We start from the raw sequence: 19241 nt of genomic DNA on the forward strand, positions 1-19241 counted from the left end.
AGGGCCCCCTGCACGCAGGCGACAGCGCCCGTCCCTCCCGGGGGCCCGGTCACATGTGGCCAGAGGTGGGGGGTGGGGGCCGGGCTGCGCCGACCCGGCGACGCCCCGGCTTCCAGGCTTAAGGCGCACTGCATTCCCTGCGGGCCTGGGTTGCGAGCTCTCAGTTCCCTTTCTGAAAAAGAGCAGGGCTTCGAAAAGAGGAAGAGAGGGCGGAGCTGCGGGGTGTGCCCGGAGGGGAGCGGGGGCCGAGGCTGGAGCCAGTGGGATGGACACCGAGAGGGCGCGGGGCTGGCAGCCTGTGGCGGCAACAGGCACCCCTCGGGAACCCTGGGAGCAGGCCAGCACTCAGGGCAGGGAGGGCACGCGCGGGGAGGTAGCCAACTTGGAGTGAGGTCAGAGGCTGGCCCTGGACCACTGTCTTCCAGGTTCTCTAGGCTGCCAAGGCCAGGACGCAGGGGAGACCAACCCGAGCCCTGTCTGGCATCCCCAGCAGCCACTCCCCTAGGACATCCTGGGGAGACGCCCTCACCTGGGGGCATGCTGCCCTGGGGAAACACCAGGTATCTCAGGCAGCAGTCGCCTCACCTCTGACTCAGCCCAGACAGGTGGGAGGGCACAGGAGGGAACAGGTGCTGCCCTGGGAGCCTACATTCAGTCTGGACTCCTGGGTTCAATGCTGGGTACAAATTCTGAGGCTTGGGGCCCCAACAGTGATGAGAAGGTGCAAAAGAACCCCATCCCCAGGATCCTCTAAATTCCCAAATGCATCCCCAAGAGCAGAAACCACACCAAGTGTTTGATATAATTTTTTTATTAACGTATAATATATTTAATAAAAAATAATATCCACTCTGGCTCTCTCCTCCATTGCAACGGGAAGAGTGGTGAGGAGGGGCTGGCACTGCCCACCCCTAGGCATCTAGGCAAGCCCTGCCTCCGGGGCTCCCCTCCACCCCTGCTCTCCAACAGGCTCTGACCTCCAGACAGACGGTTCAAAGTTACAAGTGCTTTAGGCCCTCCCTTGAGCTCCCCTACGCCCACCCCTTGTGCAGAATTCAGGGGCCACCTGGACAAACCCCCTTGCTTTTCCTCACTCTTGGGATCCCTCATTCACATTAGAAAGAGGATCTTGGGGGAGAGTGGAGTCTACTGGCCAGGGGGAAGGGAGGAAAGGAACAGTGATGGGGCAGGGCCACGGAGAGGGGTGCCCAGGAGGCCCATCATTGCAGCCGGTCACTACGGAATGAGTCCTCCACTGCAGGGTCAGGCAATAGGGCACAAGGGTCACTGAGCATGTGGAGCCCCTCCAGGCCTAGTGGCTCCATGCGCAGCTCCTCCTCCAGCCCCAGCCCCAACCCCAGCCCCGCTGCTGACACCTCGAAGCCAGGCACTCCAGCCAGGGCTGCCGCAATCTCCTTAGAGAAACCCGGGGAGGACTCTCCTGTGTAGGCAGAAGAGATGAGTGAAGACCCATGGCCCTCAAACTCCTCTGGGACCCCTCCATCTCCCACCCCATCAGCAAATGTATCATCGCCTCCTGCTGTGCCTGTCACCACCCACCCGCTCACCTGGAAGAATGATGTTGGGCCCTGAGGCATGGCGGGAACAGTGGGTCAAGTTCTGGTGATTGAGGGCATGAGGGTCCTGGAGGCTACTCACTGGTCCCTCACCCCCTAAAAATTCAGGCCCTTCAGAAAAGCCGGGGGGATCCAGCGCCAGGCTGGTTGATGGGCTCGCCATGCTGAACTGCTCCAGCTGTGGACACACAGACAAACCCTGAGGAAGAGACCTTCACAGCAGGGTGTCCCGGCCACCCTGCCTGCCCTGCAAAGCACCCCCACTCCTGGACTCCAGGAATAAGAGCAGACAGAAAGAAAGCCACAGGCAGAGCAACAGAAGGGAGCACAGGGCCTGGAGCAGGTATGGGTAGCATGCCTCCTGCGACACAGCGAGCACATGCCAGAAAGAACTCAGGGGAGAGCAGCAGTCACCAAAGAGCTCACTGGGTGGAGGGAGCAGGAGCAGGGGTCAAAGCAGGAGGAGAGAAGCCTCAGGTAGGCAGTGCTCTGTTATCTGGAGGGAGCGAGGATCTCCCCGATTCAGAGTGCACCAGTGATCCTGCACTGGCCTCTCTGAGCCTCCCCCAACCCCTGCCCTGCTTCCAAGCCAGGGACCTGGGTACTCACGTTTCCCAGGCTGAAGTCACTCATCGGCCGGAGGTAAGACTGCTGCCCATGCCCACTGGAGCCAGGCGGGCACAGTGTACCATAGTGTGGCGGCCGGCCCGGGGGCTGCCCCCCTGAGGGCTGCATGGAGCAGGCCTGAGAAGACAGCCCTGGCTGCTGCAGAGGCTTTGGGGTGGGTGCCTGGCTGGGCAGAACCAAACTCGGGGGGCTGTATGGGTATGGAGGCAGCCGCTGGTCAGTGGACAGTTTGCTGGTATCCAGGGGGACGCCCTAAAGAGAAGCAAGGAGAGGGGGAGATACTTACCCCTCAGGAACACCCCCAGGGGAGCTTGGTCAGGGCTTCCCACCCTGTGAAGCTGCAACCATCCTCAGCGCACACATGACGGTGTTCTGTGGGGGGGTGTTCCGTGGGGTGCCCCGGGGCTGGGTGCCGACACTCAAACACAAAATGAAAGCGACTGAGTGAGGCCAGTGTCAGGAGGCCCCAGGTTCCCGGCAGAGGGAAGCTGCTCCAAAGCTGTGCACTGTCACACTGCCTGCAGCAGCATGGCCCACAGGCAAGCGCCCACATGCACTGAACCTGAGGCCAGTGGCAGGGAGAGCCTACAGGAGGAAGGGAGGTCAGGCCACTCTAAGCTCCAAGGGAGCAGAGCCGTGCTGGCCCGGGCTTACCCTTTCCTCTGGGAAAGGGGCCTGCGTAGGGATGGAACCCGGAACACACATCCTAGGAAGCAGTAGAGGTGCAGACCAGGGCAGGGGGGTGGGGGCTGGGTGAGGGGGTGGGGAGCCACATAACTCAGCACTGGGGGAAGAGCCCCCTGCTAGGTTCTCAGCCTGCTCCCAACTCTTCCTAACTTGCTGAGTAAGCTCACAGTGAACCTTCCCTCTGGGCAGGGTCCTCATCTGTAACATGAAGAGACGAGGCTCTAGGATCGAGAGCCCCTGACTCTATGAAATTTGTGGAAGGACAGCAATGGGAGCGGGCATGGGACAGGATGGAGGCATGAGAGACAGACAGACAAGGAAAGAAGCATGAGGAGAAGAGGGAGAAGAGAAGAAGCAGCTACCATCTGGGGAGCATGCACCTGGGTGGGCACAGCCTAAACATGTCTCGTACGCGACTCCTGTGATCCTTACAACAGCATCCTTGTTTTACAGGTGAGGATGTGAGGCTCACAGCCGGGATACCACCTGTCCAAGGAGACCGCTAGGAAGAGGCGGGGTCGGGACAGGAACTGGGGAGCTTACCCAGGGCTTGTGCCCGTCAGGCAGGAGGTGAGAGGGACAGAGGAATGGAAGGGGAGCACAGAAGGGAGAAGGGGGTGTCTGAAGAAAGGAAGGTGGGAGGGAACACGTGGCAGGGGGGGAAGCCAACGGACATAGACGGAAGGCAGCCACGCATACCTGAGTGATGGAGGACAAGGTGGGTGACATTGTTGGCGAAAACTGTTTGGGCAGCTGCTGTTGGGACCTTCTGGCGTCAGCTGGGCCCGCGGGCAAACTCAGGGGGCTGAGGGGCACGCGGCGGTGGCGGGGGGAGGCTCCAGGGGTCGATGTGGGGTAAGGGGGGGCACTCGGCACAGGAGAGGCAGTGGAGGAGGAGGATGTGGAGGAGGAGAGGGCTGGGGCGCTGAGCGAGGGATGGCCCAGGGAGGCAGTGGGCAGTGCATGGCGGGCCAGGGAGGATGCGGGAAGGGAGGGGTGGCTGTGGGAGCCCTGGAGTGGGGGCTGAGGGCTGCTCAGGGAGGCCTGCAGGTTGGGATTGCTCAGGGAGGACTGCAAGGATGGATGGCTGAGAGGAGAGTGAAGTCCTGCAGACACAGACAAAAAGCAGAGATGCCGACGTTACCGATGGGAGCCGGGCCTTCCTCCGCCCAGAACGGGTAGCAGCGACCAGACTATGAAGGTGGCAGCACGATGTCCTCCCTGCTCTGTCCCTGACAGTGAGCTTGGCATGGCCCACCTGGGGGCTGCCCTCCCTCACGTCTGCCTGAGAGAATGCTGGGGAGGGCTGGTGTGCACGGTCCCTGAGCTCCCAGGTGCGCCAGACCCACACCCCTTCAACCCTCAGCCGGGCAGTGCTCCACGGCACACAGCCAAGACCACCACTCACCTGGCACCTCATAGCCCGAGCCTGGGCCCAGTCCCAGGCCCCCGCTGATGCCAAGGTGGGTCATGGTGTGAGTCAAGTTGGAGGTACTGTTGCCTCCACTCAGGCTGGGGTAGGCTGTCTCCTCAGGGTCCAGGGGGGTGGGCAGTGGTGGGGGAAAGTGCAGATTGGTGAGGTCAGGTAGGGAGCCGCCTGTGTTCATGGCAGGTGGGAGGACGGGCACGCTGGGAGGCTGGTCGGGAGATGGAAAGATGCTGCGGGAGGAGAGCCGTAGATGGGGGCGGTGGTCGGGGAAGGGCATGGAGGCTGGCCTCTCACGTTCCCCTCAGCCCCTTGGCCAACCTCACAGAGGCACCTACTTAATTCCAGGGACTTCACAGGACCGAGGTCGGGAGGAGGATGACAGCTGAGGAGAGATAAAGAATGTGGGAACGGAGGACTGAGGAGGGCCTGTCCCACAGAAGGAAGAGGGCAGGGCATCACACTGACCTTTTTAGCATCCCATGGCTTCAGCAGATGCTCGTCATCTAGCAAGTTCTCCTCAACAGCAGGGACTTGAAAGAGAAAGACTGGCGATGAGAGGGTTGGAGAAGGAGCCAGTCAGACCGGAGAGGGAGCAGAGGCGAGTGGGAGCCAGCCCTGCTTCCAGGCCCGACATGAAGCCCCCAACACCAGCCCAGAGGTTCTTGGGTATCAGGACCCACAAATGGTAAGAAAAACATACCTTTAGAGCCCAAGTCACCATCCAAAAAACCTACAAAGAATGCAGTAGAGTTGGGTACAGTCCATACTTCTCTACCCACTTCGAACCAAAGCTTCTCAGGCTACTCCCTGCCCGGGGCCAGGGCCGTTTACCTCCGCGGCGGCTGGGCAGGATGCCGGGAGGGGCAGGGCCTGGATATGTGTCCTGAGGGCTGGGGTTCATCACACTGGTGTGAAGGGCAGAGTCAGAACTTGTCCTGTGGCGGGGGGGTGGGGGGTGGTGGAGGACATGAGCTGGCACCTGTGCCCGTCTTCCCGGTTCCTGTGCCCTGCTCAGTGGGGGAAAACACTGGCTGGGCTGGGACAGGGTGGGGCGAGGGAGCAGGGCCCAGAAAGCACAGATAAGAGACGTGGCACAGAGAAGGCCAGGGCCATCACCTGTTCAGTGCAGACGGTAGTCGAAACAACTGCCCCTTCTCTGCAGGGAAGTTGCCCCAGGGCATCGTCCTGGGGTGGAAACACAAGGTCATGAGGAGAAAGGCAAACAGACAGGAAAGGGGCTGGAGAGAGCCGTGCAGCCCAGGCCAAGATGGACAGGGCTGGGCACCCGGCGCGGTGCCTCCTTTCTGGTTCTTCTGCTACCTGTGACCCATGACCCCTCTCCCACAATCAAGCTAAGAGATCTGGATATTCTCAACCTGTCTCTGTCGGGACAAGCTGAATGGGAATCCCGGAGCCCAGCAACTGGCCACTGAGGACACCATAGATAGGAGAGACTTGGAAATCTGAGCGCCAGAACCGTGCAGTTGGCACCCACTTCTGTTGAGAGGCAGTCATTCTCCCTCGCAACACACACACCCCAGCCAGCCACAGTTACCATTGGTCTTGCACTGGCTGGCCTGGGAGGCTCGGCTGCCCGTGTCAACATGGCCAAGACTGGACTCTGACCCACCTACTACACCTACCCTCACCCCTCCCAGCCCTGCATTATGGAGCAGGTACTGTTCCAAGCCTGCCCAGAGAGCCTAGCCCCGACCCAAACTCCCCCAAAGACATGTCAGAGAGTAGACAGGAGATCCTGTCTGCCCTAGACACTGACCTCCGCCAGCTGGACTCCGGGGGAGGAGATAGGTAGGCAGGACTATAGGGAGAGCTGTCGACGTGAGCCGCACCAGTTAAGGAGACAAGGATGAGGGGGTCAGAGGATCAGAGACCAGGGGAGAGGAGAATACTGGAGGAGACTGATGAGTCATTTTTAGAAGCAAGTACCCCCCCTCTTCCTCAAGCAGCAACAATAGGGCTGAAGGATGGAAAAGTGAACCATGCCCAGCCGAGTTGGAAGAACAAGGGAGAGTAACTGGACAGGGCTTGGGAATCAGGTCGTGAAACCTCAGCGACTGAAGGGGAGACCAAACCCCCTTCGGCAGGAGACATGTGGCCTGCTCTGGCAGCAAAGAGCAGGCTGCACACAGCCAGAGAGAATGAGGCACAGCCACGCAGGCTGGATGGCGGCTTTCCTGGGAGGCTGGCACAAGACGGGCCCAACCCACAGGCAGTGTCCCTTCACGTGGAATCCCGTCCCCAACCCGAATCCTTGGTGAAGGATATGTGACGGGGGTGGCGGCGGAGCGGGGACACCATCCTTCGGGGGTCTCGCTGCACCCGTTCCACCAGCCCGTGGTGCCGCGTGCCCCGGGAGGAGTCCAGAGGCGAGTGGAGGGGGCTCTGCCAAAAGAGATAGGTCAGTCAGCAGGGGAAGCTGCCCGACAGCTTGTGCTCCCCCTGGGCTGCTGTCCACTCACCTGGAACTCGGCCAGGCCACAGCCAATCTGGTTCACGTTGGGCAGAGAGCCGCCGTAATGGGAGCTCCTCGTGTAGGCCAATCGCAATTTTTGGGCCTGTAACTGAGACATGGAGGACAAGTGGGAAAGTCAGGAAAGATTCTGACTACCGTTCCTATCCTTTGGCTACTCTGGCCATCTCTCCCCAGGGTATGCCACTATTGCTGGTGCATTTAGGAAAGCTGCCAAAAGAAAAGCCAGAGCTGGGCAGACAGGGTGTGGAATCTGCCCAGCTCTTCTGCAGACCACCAACAGCACTCATGGCTGGCATTACCCTGCCAGGCAGGGCCTGACACTTTGCTCAGGGCCTGTCCCAGTTGGCATCAGCCTGAACAGAGTCCCTGAGGGCTTGCAGGGAGCCCCCAGGCTAGTCATATGACTTAACTCCTGGGAAGGGTGCCTATTAGGCACCTCCGCTTTCCCTTCCAGATGCGTCCAGGACTAATTGGAACATGAGGGGAAGGCCACAGGTGGATGCCACAGAGCCATTATCAACAGCCTCTTTCCCTCCCACTCTGGAGGGCACAGGCTTTTAGGCTCTGCCACTTGGCCAGCATTAGGAAAGCTACGCGGATCCTGCACCACCCTAGAACATCTAGGAAATGATGGCTCTCCTAGCTGGAAAACCAGTGCCAAAATCAGGAGGCAGTCTTCTTCCACCTAGCTTTAAAGCCCCCAAACTGGCAGGGGAGCTTTGAGAAGGGTGGTGAGAGGAGGATCAATAGCCAAGTTCAGCCTAGGCAGAGCCATGTCCCTGGCCCGATCCCCACTGTGGGGAAACGTATCCAGCACTGCAGTGAGAAGCCACAACCCTCAGTCCGGCACAGCGTCAGTCTGTCTACAGATCTTAAGTCCCTCTGTGAGAGGTGAACATCTACTTCTGGGGCTCAACCACTGCAACCAGCCAAAAACTAGACCCAGGGCAGTTGATGAGCTTCGGGGATCATGCAGTGTTGTGCACAGGCCAACATCAGAACTAACTTTCTGTTCCAAGAGGCCAGCCCACTGAGTGTAGCAGACACTATATAAACCTTTGGGCCACTCAAGATTGCTATTAATACATGTGTTAACCCCAGCCTCTCAGCAGTAGAGGACCTTAGGCTGTATCTGCCTCAAAGGAGCCCTCTCCTAGCCAGATAACAAGCTAAGCCCCAGATCTCTTATCTCTAGCTTTAGACCCTTGGGTACCGACACCCTGGCCTTGTATGCCCACTAGACATGTATGTGCAGCAGAGGAGTAACCCTGCAGTTGCAAGATGGGTGGAGGGGGCATTTCGACAAACTGAGGCATTACAAAGTCAGAGGCCTCACCTCTGAGCTTTTCCCAGCCTTTCTCTTTGCACACACAAAGCCTAAAATCCCACCATGCCTCTGCTGGAGTTACAGTCCAGACAGAGGATAGAGGCCCAAGCTGAGCTTCTTGCCTACCTTCTTGCCTCCACACTCACCATGATCAAAAGCTCCTCCAGGGAGCAGTCAGCAGTTAGATCATGATCCTTGTGGCATTTAGAGGGAGTTGTGTATGTGTGCACCATTTGTTTCCCCACGTCTCTCTGTTCTGACTCCCACAAACTAGGACACACGGTCTCTAGAGACCAAAAGGGGGAGAAGAAACACAAGAAAAACTAACAGGGGAGGCAGAAGCAAGAATACAGCAGAACCACAGCCATAGACTCAACCCATCAGATCAGCAGAGAGCTCTGAACCATCTCCCCGAAAGTTCCTTCTAGCTCCCTGCCCTGGGGGATCACTGCAATATCCTCACCTGCTGTTTTGAGAGTAAAGTGTCCCTAAATTAGGACTGCATACCAGCTGGGCAGACTCCCCACCCTCACTCCTTCTGACATCCAGTCCCGGGAAACAAAAAGCGAAGGCCAGAGGGGTTCCAAAGCCAAATTTGCCAGGATGCCTCCCTCCTGGAACTATGTGGGAATGAACATCCGCTACACAGAAAAGTCCCTCCAAGGCACCTTATAACTGACCACAAGGCAGCCGTCTTCCTAGAAAGCTCAGCAAACCTAACCTGTCGCCAACTGGTTACCCGCTTCGGAGCTTCAAAATCCCACCTCCCCTCCGCGGCGGCCAGGGAAAACATCAAGCACAGTCCGTAAGCAATGGACCTCACCTTCATTCTCGTCGGAAAACCACAAGAAATATTTGAAAAAGGAAGCAAAGGGAAGGGACTCAGGAGGGGACTTCCTGCCCCAGCAGACCCAGCGCGGCGGCGCAAACCACTCAGGGGCCCTTTCCCGGAGGGACGCAAGTGCCGAGAGTGGCCCCGCGGGGCAGAGCGACCGGCTGGAGATCCCCGACTCGGAGGGGCCGGGCCGGGCACCCGGACCATGCCCCCGCCCCAGTGCAGGAACGTCCCCGGGGCGTCGACAGGGGAGCCGGGCCCGCCGCCCCCCCCGCCCCGCGGCCCTCCACCCGCGTCTCCCGGACTGCCGCGGCCCCGCTCCGCCTCCCTCGCCGCGGCGCCCGCCCCCGCCCCGCCTCCCGGTCCCCAGCTCCGAGACAGCTCTCTGGGCTCCCGCGGCCCGGCGGCCCCTCACCCGGGTGGAGCCGATGTCCATCATCACCTCCTCGAAGGCCGCCGTCTCTTCGGCCTGACGCTGCTTCTGCAGCGCGATCTTCTCGCTAAACTTACGCGGATTGGAAGCTGCGGCCGTGGCCGAGCCGGGCCCGTTCGCGCCCGCCGTCGCCATCTTCCCTGTGCGTCCCTCCCCGCCACCCTCCCGGACAAGCCACGGCCCCGCCGCGGGCCCCGGCTCGCGCCTCCAGCCGCAGCCGCCGCCGCCGCCGCCGCCGCCTCGGCGAGCACCGCGAACCCGGCCCCAGCCTAGCCCGGACCTGCCGCGCGCGGGGACCGCCGGGTACTGTAGTTTGTTTACGTGACCCCTGCGCGGCCCTAGGCGAGCAGCGCGAGCAGGAAGCGGACTTCATTTCCCAGTAGCGCTGCGGCCCCAGGGCCTGAAAGCCTGGCCCCTCCCCCCGGCTCCTCCCTGCGCGAGGCAAGCTGGGAAAAGTAGTTCAAAATTGATCTGGAGCCTCTGAGCGCGAAGGGGAGCGAGATACAGGGGAGGGAAGGACCGGGAGGAAGAGGAAGGGGAAGGGATGGAGACAGGGCGGGAAGAAGGAAGGAACAAAAGAGGGAAATTTGGGGTCATCAGGGAAGGGGACTACGGATCCTGAATGGAAACCGTGAGAGCAGGGATAGTACGACTGTGACTCAAGCCTCTCAGACTGGCCATGTGCCCACCCCTCGCCCAAGATGAAAGAGCCGAGGCACTGTACAAACGTATAGAAACTGCTTTTATTCGGGTAACAAGTCCCAAAACAGGTCAGTTAGTAAAATAGATTCTGGAGAACATGGCTCTATCCACAGCCCTCCCTCCCCAAAAATAGCGGGGGTGAGCCTTCCCCCCTTCCCCTTGGGCTCCTTTGATATAAAAAGTTTTGGCAGCTCAGTATTTATCACCTGAGCACGGGGCACCGTGTCCCTATCGTCCTCCTAGGGCGCAGGAGCTCTGCCACCACCCCCGCCAGCCTCAACTCAGCAAACATTGCTGCCCCTAACAAAGAGCAAGCAGGGCCCCTCCCATGAGGTCTCAGGTAGGGCTCAGGGCCATCACTGTGCTTTCTGACAAAGGGGAAGGGATTTATTTGGCACTTTAAAAATAGAGAAGTGAGCAGGACTAAAGAAGCCAGAGAAGGTACCAAAACTGGCAGGAAAAGGCCATTTGGCACTAGTTCCCTGGAAGAAAGGAAGCAGAAGATAGATTAGGAGCTAAGAAAGAGTAGTAGGAGTCCACTCCACCTCAAGAGACAGAGGACTGAACTGGGCTAGACACAGGACTGCTGACTTGGAGCTGTGTCTTCTCTACACCTCCATCCCACAGCAGCCTTCCCAGTGTCAGCTCGGCCCTGTATGTAGTATCTGACCCTGGACTCTAGCAGTCTTCCCCAATAGGAATCACTAGTCATCTTTAGTCACCTATCCCCAGTCCCTTGGGGCCAGGCTCTTGTCTACCACATCCCTGTCATTGGTCAGGTAGTCCCAAAGACTCCATCCCTACCTCCCGGAGAACCCTTGGATCCTCAGTACCTCCCTTCTCCGCTCCTGCTTACCCTGGGGAAGAGCACCTGGAGCCCTTAGACTTGGATGAAGAGCAGGCCAGTGAGCAGGGCAAAGCCTGCAAGGAGCAGGATGACCTTGAGGATCCTCTGCTCAGATGCGGCCAGCTCCTGGGGCAGGATTTCCAGGAAGGTGATATAGAGAAAGGTGCCAGCCGCCATGCCCTCCAGCACAGACTGGGCCAGCTGGTGCAGTGGCCCCGCAGACTCTGCCAGAGCTGCACCCAGCCCAATGCCCAGAGGTGTCATGCATGAGAAGAGGATCCCACAACCAGCTACCACCTGCGCTCGCAGATGACTCTGCAGCAGCCGCAGGGACAAGCTGACTGCCAGAATACCCTTGTGGAGCAGCAAAGCCAGGCACAGCTCCATGGCCCGAGCCCGGTCTCGCTGCAGCCCCACTGCCAATCCTTCGAACACCGAGTGCAGGGCCAGGGAGAAGACCAGTACGCAGGCACGCAGGGCTGAAGGGGCTGCTGGAGCTCCACCTGCCTGTGGAACCCCTGGCCCATCGTGCCAGTGCTGTGGCCCACCATTTGCCGTTCCCAGCAGCGCCCTCGTCTCCTCTCGAGGTGGTGGCCCCGACTGCTCCTTGTAAGCTAGTGTGATCTGCTCCATCACCAGGACTAGGAAGAAGCCCATTGCCAGGATAAACTCTTGTAGGGGGAACTGGAGCTGCAGGCAGACAGAGCAGCAAGTTCAGGAGACAGGCCAAGAATGGGGAAGGAGTCAAATTCAGTCTAGAAGAGTCCCAGTTGTACAGACTCAGGATCCCCTATAGACGCAGGCCACTCAGTTACGCAAACACAGAATAATACACAATCACACAGACTATAGCGTCACTCACAGTACTATATAGAGACCAGTTTCTCAACCTCGGCACTATTTAAAATTTTAGGTTGGATAATTCATTTTGGAGGGCTGTCCTGTGCTCAGCAGGGTGTTTAACTGCATCCCTAGCTGATGCCCATTAGATGCCAAAAGCAAGAACAAAGTCTTCTGTCCAGGAGTTGTGACAACCAAACATGTTTCCACATGCTTCCAGTGGAGGAGGTGCAAGACACTCACCCGCCCCCGAGAGTCACTGATGCAGGTTACACAAAGTGTGACATGAAGGTACATACACACAAAGGACCACGTTACCCACCTAACCCACTCTCATGGGGCTGTTCAGACTTACACAGAGTCACAGTCACAGAAGGTACATCCCATGTTACTTCCCAGTTTTAGGAAGTGGAAGAGCACAGGGTGCCTCCCTGGCATCTCCACATGATTGTCTCAGTTTTTCCCATGAGACTTTCCTCTGTCTGGTACTTGCCCTTCACATCCAACTTCCTTGGGCTATGGCCTCTGTGGTCAGGAACTCCAGGCCTCCCACCCTTCCGAAGCCCGTAGGGCCCTCTGTTGCTAACCCCTTCAGGAAAGTAGTATGAGAGCGAAGAGGATTCTTGGAGGCTGGGACAAGAAACTCAGAGTAGGTCACATGCCTGGGAAGAGGCTCCTCTCACTGTTCCAGAGAGTGCACAGCAGTCACAGGGGGATTGGGGGCGAGGACAAGCACCCCCGGAAGAGTTATGCCCCATAACTACAAACCCCAATTCAGAGGGTCCCATGCTGAGTGCCATCCACGGCAAGCGCCACTTGTCCCACAGGTATATGATCGAACACACCCACACAGGGTCACATGCAGCCAGTAAGGGCTCACCGTCACGTGTAGGGCTGCCAAGGCCTCATCTATGGCAGCCAGGTAGTCAGGCAGTAGGTCCAGGAGACAAGTAGCCAGAAAGACACCCCCTGCGAAGCAGCTTACTAGGCTCAAGGCTTTTTGGCGGGAGGCTGGAGTGGAGCACACAGACCCCATGAGCTACGCACCCCTGGAGCCTCACTGCCCCAACCCAAGCAATGGTCACTCTCACCTTCCCCTCTTCAGGTGGACATCCTCAGCCCCAGAGCCCTCCCTACCCCAGCCTTGGGGAGGCAGCAGGGACAGCAGAGGCTCACCTAAGGCTTCAGGACCAGCCCCTGGCCGGCGCAGCACACAGATGGGCACTAGACTGCAGAGGAGCGTGAGCAACAGCAGCAGCACTAGGGCCCCCATTTTCACCTCCAGCCCCACCGGCCCTGGGGGCTCGGAGGCCACCGCCTCCGGGCGCCACACCAGGAGCTCTGGCTCTCCCCAGGGCCCCATGGTGGCTGCGGCTGCTCCAACGACGGTCACACCTAAGACAAAGTGAGTGGGGTATTGGCCACTTGAAGATGGGGCCAAGCAAAGGGGAAGGCTGGTCAGCCGAGGAGAGCTCCCACACCCTGCCGCCCTGCACCCTCTCCAGCCCGGTGCGACTCAGGCTCCCCGGTACCGGGAACGGCCCCCGGCCCCCCAACGCTTCACCCCTTCAAATAGCCCCCCTTCGGGGACCCCGCGAGGGGAAGCCGGCGTCGGGGCGGTATGGACGACTCATTACCCTTCCACCTGGAGCTGGGTGCTCCCGGGAGAGGAGAGGCGGGGACCACCGCAGAAGCGGCAGACCGAGCTGAGCTGTCGCGGGGCGCTTCGTGGGCCACCTGGGCAAGGCGAGTGTGGGGCTCGGTCCGTCCGCGCTCCGGTCTGCCCAGCGCCGCGCCCGAAGCGGAGAGCGGCGGGCAGATGGCCACAGGCGCCGCCCGCCCTCGGCCAGCCCCCGGCCGCCCAGCCCGCACAGCCCAGGTCGGACACTCACCTCGCCAGAGGCCCCTCCGCCGCAGCCGCCGGGATCCTACGCGACTCGGGACCCTGCCCCACCGCGCCCCGCCCCCTCGCCTCCGGGGGCCAATGACGGCCCCCAGGGGCGGATCCAGATCCGGAGTGACGTGCCCCAAGACCAATCCGAGACCGGTAGGCTGGCTGGCGGGGGCGGGGCGGCTAGGGGGCGGGGCGTGGGTCTGCGGGGCCTGGGGCGCAGCGGGGCGGTCAGACTGGCCCGACTGGCCGGAAGCTGGGACGCCTGAGGGCTAGGCCAGAGCCCGGGCCCACCCGCATTCCCAAGTCTTCCGCCCGGCTTGCTGAGCTCTTCTTCCTGGTCTAGAGAAGGCTGTAAGGCCCCTCCTGTGCATCTTGGCGCCAGAGGGAAAGCCTCCCTTCTGAGACCGACTTCTTCCTGTCTGGGCTCGCCAGCGCTCACAGCGAGGGAGAAACACGAGGCCGACTGGCAGAGAGGGCACCTCTTGAGAAGGATCCCTTCTCGGCAACCAGTGGCCTGAGCTCACTGCTGTGAGTCCTCTGTCCACCCTGAGAGTGTGCGGGACTGCTGGGACCCCCTCTTTTACCCCGCCTCCAAAGTCACCTTGAACTCTGCAGCTCCTCTCCCCCTGCTCTCCTGGCCTCCCTGCACCAAAGCATTTTCTGATGGGGAAACAGAACTGACTGAGGACAAAGCACATTGACAAGTCCTTGAAACAGGAACCGAGGACGTTCCTCTACGGCTCAACTGCCTGGATGTTCATACTTTGCCAAGGCCAAAGACAATCTTAGCCAACCCCCCCCCCCCCCCCCCCCCCCCGCCATCCTGTAAATCTACTTTAACATATAAAAATTCCTTTAGAAATTTCCTGTCTCGGGATCCCTGGGTGGCGCAGCGGTTTGGCGCCTGCCTTTGGCCCAGGGCCCGATCCTGGAGACGCGGGATGGAATCCCATGTCGGGTTCCCAGTGCATGGAGCCTGCTTCTCCCTCTGCCTGTGTCTCTGCCTCCCTCTCTCTCTCTCTGTCTCTCTCTCTCTCATAAATAAATAAAAAATTTTTAAAAAAATAATTAAAAAAAAAAAGAAATCTCCTGTCTCTAAACCCCCACCAAGCACATGGCCCACCGATATCCATCTGAAGGGTCTCATGACTCAGAGTTTATTAGACAGTAATAAGTGACCTTTTCCCAACCACAGCTAGCCCCCTCAAGGTCCTGGAAACCTTGCTTCCAAAATTCCTTAGAGAGTAAGCTATCGCCAAACCCCTCCCAACTCCGAGGTATATAATCAGCCACCCCTCACAGGCCCGGGCAGCAGCTCTTCCTGCCCACGGGTCCCATCCCTGGGGGTTAATAAAACCACCATTTTGCACCAAAGACGTCTCAAGAATTCTTTCTTGTTCATTGGCTACGGGCCTCACCTATATTCCAAAACTTCATCATTTTCTACTCAGGATCCTCATTGTTTCCTTAGGCTGGATCTTTTGTTTGTTTGTTTTTAAGATTTTTTTATTTATTTATTCAGATAGAGAGAGAGAGAGAGGCAGAGACACAGGCAGAGGGAGAAGCAGGCTCCATGCTGGGAGCCCGACATGGGACCCCGGGACTCCAGGATCACGCCTTGGGCCGAAGGCAGGCGCCAAACCGCTGAGCCACCCAGGGATCCCCTGTTTGTTTGTTTTTAAAGATTTATTTATTTATGATAGACATAGAGAGAGAGAGAGAGAGAGAGGCAGAGACAGGGAGGAGGGAGAAGCAGGCTCCATGCCGGGAACCCGAAGTGGGACCCTATCCCGGGACTCCAGGATCGCGCCCCGGACCAAAGGCAGGTGCTAAACCGCTGAGCCACCCAGGGATCCCCAGGCTGGATCTTTTGATCCACATTCCCTGTGCTATCAGAATCCTCTTCTAACTGCATGGGAGCGCAGGATATAAAAGAAGAAATTAAGAAGGGGGCTCAGCCTAGTCTTTGCAAAGGCAGAAAGACCTTGTCTCAAGAAGAGACAGAGTGATGGCTCTAAGGCTCTGGGAACAGAGGCCAGCAACTTCCTTAAGTCAGAATGGGAGCACTTCTTGAGGGAGAGTCCAGGAGAAAGGAATCAGATAGGACTCTTAAGATTAGGATTAAGTGAAATGGGAAAGAACTGTACCATCATTTAATAATTATTATTGCAGGGATCCCTGGGTGGCGCAGCGGTTTGGCGCCTGCCTTTGGCCCAGGGCGCGATCCTGGAGATCCGGGATCGAGTCCCACATCGGGCTCCCGGTGCATGGAGCCTGCTTCTCCCTCTGCCTGTGTCTCTGCCTCTCTCTCTCTCTCTCTGTGACTATCATAAAAAAAAAAAAAAAAAAAAAAAAAAATTATTATTGCTGAAAAAAAAATTTATTACTGTTCCAAGCTTTTTTTTTTTTTTTTTTTTTTTTTTTTTTACAATTCTATTTGTTTATTCATGAGAGACACAGAGAGAGGCAGAGACAGGCAGAAAGAGAAGCAGGCTCCATGCAGGGAGCCCAATGTGGGACTCAATCCTGGAACTCCAAGATCACGTGAGCCAAAGGCAGACGCTCAACCACTGAGCCACCCAGGTGTCCCCCAAGCTCTTAAAGATAAAAATTAGTGTTAAGAGGAACCTCTGGGGATGCCTGGATGGCTCACTTGGTTGAGCATCTGCTCCCAGAGATCCAGCCCCAGCCCCACATCACTGGGCTTCCTGCTCAGCAAGGAGTCTGCTTCTCCCTATCCCTCTGCCCCTCCCCACTGCTTGTGCTTTCTTTCTCTCAAATAAATAAATAAATAAATAAATAAATTTTTAAGGAGAAAACTCCAAACTATTTGAGAATATTATGCATGCTATGGTTTGTGGCAAATTATGCTTTCAAGATTATTATTTTTTAAAGATGTATTTATTTATTTTAGAGAGAGAGCATGACTCGGAGGGGCAGAAGCAAAGGGAGAGAGAATCTCAAGCAGACTCCATGCTGAGCACAGAGCCTGATATAGGGATTGATCTCAAGACCTGAAGATCATGACCCAAGTGGAAACCAAGAGTCACCCAGGTGCTCCTTAAGATTATTGAAAATTAGTAGCATTAACAAGGAATCATGGACTGGGAGACAGGACAGGACACCTGGATACTTGTCCCAGCTATACCTTAATTTGGTTGTTTTTGTTTTTAAAGGTTTTATTTATTTGAGAGAGAGAGGAAAAAAAAAACAGAGGGAGGGTTAGAGGGAGAGGGAGAATCCTGAAGTAGTCTCCCACTAATTACAGACCCCAACTCGGGGTGGATCCTAGAACCTGGAGAACATGCCTGAGCTGAAATTCATTTTTTTAAAAGATTTTATTTATTTATTTATGAGAGACACAGACAGAGAGGCAGAGACACAGGCAGAGGGAGAAGCAGGCATCATGCAGGGAGCCCGACACGGGACTCGATCCCCGGTCCCCAGGATCATGCCCTGGGCTGAAGGCGGCACTAAGTCACTGAGCCACCCAGGGATCCCCTAAGCTAAAATTCAAAAGTCATTTAACTGACTGAGCCACCCAGATACCTCAATTTGTCTTTTTAATATTAATTTTTATGTGTTTTTTTTTAAAGATTTTATTTATTTATTCATGAGAATATACACACACAGAGAGAGAGGCAGAGACACAAGCAGGCTCCAAGCAGGGAGCCCGATCTGATCCCGGGTCTCCAGGATCACGCCCTGGACTGGACACAAGCAGGCTCCAAGCAGGGAGCCGGATCTGATCCCGGGTCTCCAGGATCACGCCCTGGACTGAAGGTGGCGCTAAATCGCTGAGCCACCTGGGCTGTCCCTATGTGTTCTTTAAAAAAAAAAAAAAATTATAAAAGATTTTATTTATTTATTCATGAGAGACAGAGATAGCCCTATGTAGGACTTGATCCCTGAACTCCAAGATCACGCCCTGAACCAAAAGCAAAGCTCAATTGTTGAGCCACCAGGCATCCCTTAATTTTTATTTTTAAATAAGGTCAATGCCCAACGTGGAGCTTGAATTCACAACCCTGAGATCAAAAGCCTCATGTTCCACTAACTGAACCAGCCACGCACTCATCTACTTTGATGTGTGATCTTAAGCAAGTCATTCTCCTTCTCAGGAATTTGATAAAGCAGATGAAAGAGAAGTCGTACTAGAAGATGATGATGCCAGGACGCCTGGGTGGCTCAGCGGTTGAGCACCTGCCTTTGGCCCAGGGCATGATCCTGGAGTCCCAGGATTGAGTCCCACGTCGGGCTCCTGCATGGAGCCTGCCTCTTTCTGCCTATGTCTCTGCGCTCGCTCTCTCTCTCCTTGTCTCTCATAAATAAATAAAAATTTAAAAAAGTGATGCCATCCAGTTCTAATTAATGTAAGCAGATTCTATTTTCCACATAATCATCTCTGCAAACGCAGCCTGTAGGAAGCCCCTTGAGGCCTTTGTTGCTCTAGGAAAGATCTCCGCAAGGACAGCTCCAGCTTTCCTTAGAACTCTGCATCATGGGATCCCTGGGTGGCGCAGCGGTTTGGCGCCTGCCTTTGACCCAGGGCGCGATCCTGGAGACCCGGGATCGAATCCCACGTCGGGCTCCCGGTGCATGAAGCCTGCTTCTCCCTCTGCCTATGTCTCTGCCTCTCTCTCTCTCTCTGTGACTATAATAAATAAATTAAAAAAAAATTAAAAAAAAAAAAAAAGAACTCTGCATCAATCCAGGAAGCCTACCTTGTCTCCTCAGTCCTTGGGCAGGAATGCAGGAAGATGAGCAGGAAATCTGAGAAAACCCCAGCAAGATAGCAGAGTGCAAACAATGTGAGCTCAGGCCTCCAAACCCTGGCTCTACTTACAGAATAACCTTGAAAAAGTCACTTCTGTCTTCCAGCTATGACTTCCTATGGAAACTGTGTGAGTAATGTGAGCATGCTAACGGTCACTCAATAAATACTAAGTCCTGTTCCTGTCTTTATTCTCAGCACGTGCGCATTTTACGAGAATACCAATTTGAATTCTGGATCCACACCCCAGACTTTCCTGCCTTCTTCCCTGAGAGCAGCTGCACGACTGCATCTCAAGTGAGTTCCTGGCCCGTCGGTGTCCCGGCTCTGTGTCCTCACCGGTCAGGCTAAGGAAACGCTCCTTGCCCCAGGGTCGCGTGGTGTTAAATAGGGGACGCCACTGTCGAGCTCGACAGATGTAGGACAGGACATGCAAACAGTAGGACGAATTCCTGCAGCAACCTCGGCGGCCGTTATCCTCTGGGCTCCCAGCCCCTGGCCCCCGCCAGTTAGCGGAGTCCTGAGAGCTCCAGCCGGGCCGACAGGTCAGTCAGCCTGGCCGAGGATGTATCGCTCCCAGCACCTGCCCCCGGGCTCGCGGATCCTCCCTGGCGGCTGCCCGATCAGTCAGCGCGCAGCCTGCCCCGACACGGCACTCCTATTGGCTCCAAGCGCTGCCCCTTAAATCTCTTGCGTCCAATCAAACTCAAGAGTGGAAAGAGCTCCTGGGGTGGGGGAGGAGATGCTTGCGCGAGTCTCCAGCGATCCGGTCGCG

The 19241-nt window shown here is 57.1% G+C and overlaps 2 protein-coding genes across 6 annotated transcripts; both read right to left on the bottom strand.

The window, feature by feature from the left end:
- Positions 1–795: 795 nt before the first annotated feature.
- CRTC2 (CREB regulated transcription coactivator 2) lies at positions 796–9672 on the bottom strand. 3 transcript variants are annotated; one of them, XM_072732364.1, is made up of 14 exons: positions 9392–9672; positions 6801–6902; positions 6607–6723; positions 6098–6159; positions 5437–5505; positions 5152–5255; positions 5021–5050; positions 4786–4850; positions 4656–4702; positions 4300–4550; positions 3591–3997; positions 2187–2456; positions 1569–1755; positions 796–1441 (listed from the first exon to the last, which is right to left on the bottom strand). In XM_072732364.1, the coding sequence occupies exons 1-14, from the start codon at positions 9542–9544 to the stop codon at positions 1221–1223; spliced, it is 2085 nt and encodes a 694-aa protein (XP_072588465.1). In that variant the 5' UTR covers positions 9545–9672; the 3' UTR covers positions 796–1220. The 3 variants fall into 3 exon arrangements, with proteins under 3 accessions (XP_072588465.1, XP_072588464.1, XP_072588463.1); XM_072732363.1 differs by having other exon boundaries at positions 4786–4865; XM_072732362.1 differs by lacking the exon at positions 9392–9672 and adding an exon at positions 8965–9205 and having other exon boundaries at positions 4786–4865.
- A 462-nt stretch (positions 9673–10134) lies between these two features.
- On the bottom strand, positions 10135–19229 carry SLC39A1 (solute carrier family 39 member 1). Of its 3 annotated transcripts, none has more exons than XM_072732368.1 (4): positions 18417–19229; positions 12975–13193; positions 12679–12809; positions 10135–11648 (listed from the first exon to the last, which is right to left on the bottom strand). In XM_072732368.1, exons 2-4 carry the CDS (start codon positions 13159–13161, stop codon positions 10992–10994), a joined length of 975 nt encoding a protein of 324 aa, XP_072588469.1. In that variant the 5' UTR covers positions 13162–13193; positions 18417–19229; the 3' UTR covers positions 10135–10991. The 3 variants fall into 3 exon arrangements, with proteins under 3 accessions (XP_072588469.1, XP_025852906.1, XP_025852907.1); XM_025997121.2 differs by lacking the exon at positions 18417–19229 and adding an exon at positions 13691–13781; XM_025997122.2 differs by lacking the exon at positions 18417–19229 and adding an exon at positions 13436–13748.
- Between the last annotated feature and the right edge of the window lie 12 nt (positions 19230–19241).

This window comes from Vulpes vulpes, chromosome 13 (assembly GCF_048418805.1).
Source record: "Vulpes vulpes isolate BD-2025 chromosome 13, VulVul3, whole genome shotgun sequence".
Lineage (NCBI taxonomy): Eukaryota > Metazoa > Chordata > Mammalia > Carnivora > Canidae > Vulpes > Vulpes vulpes.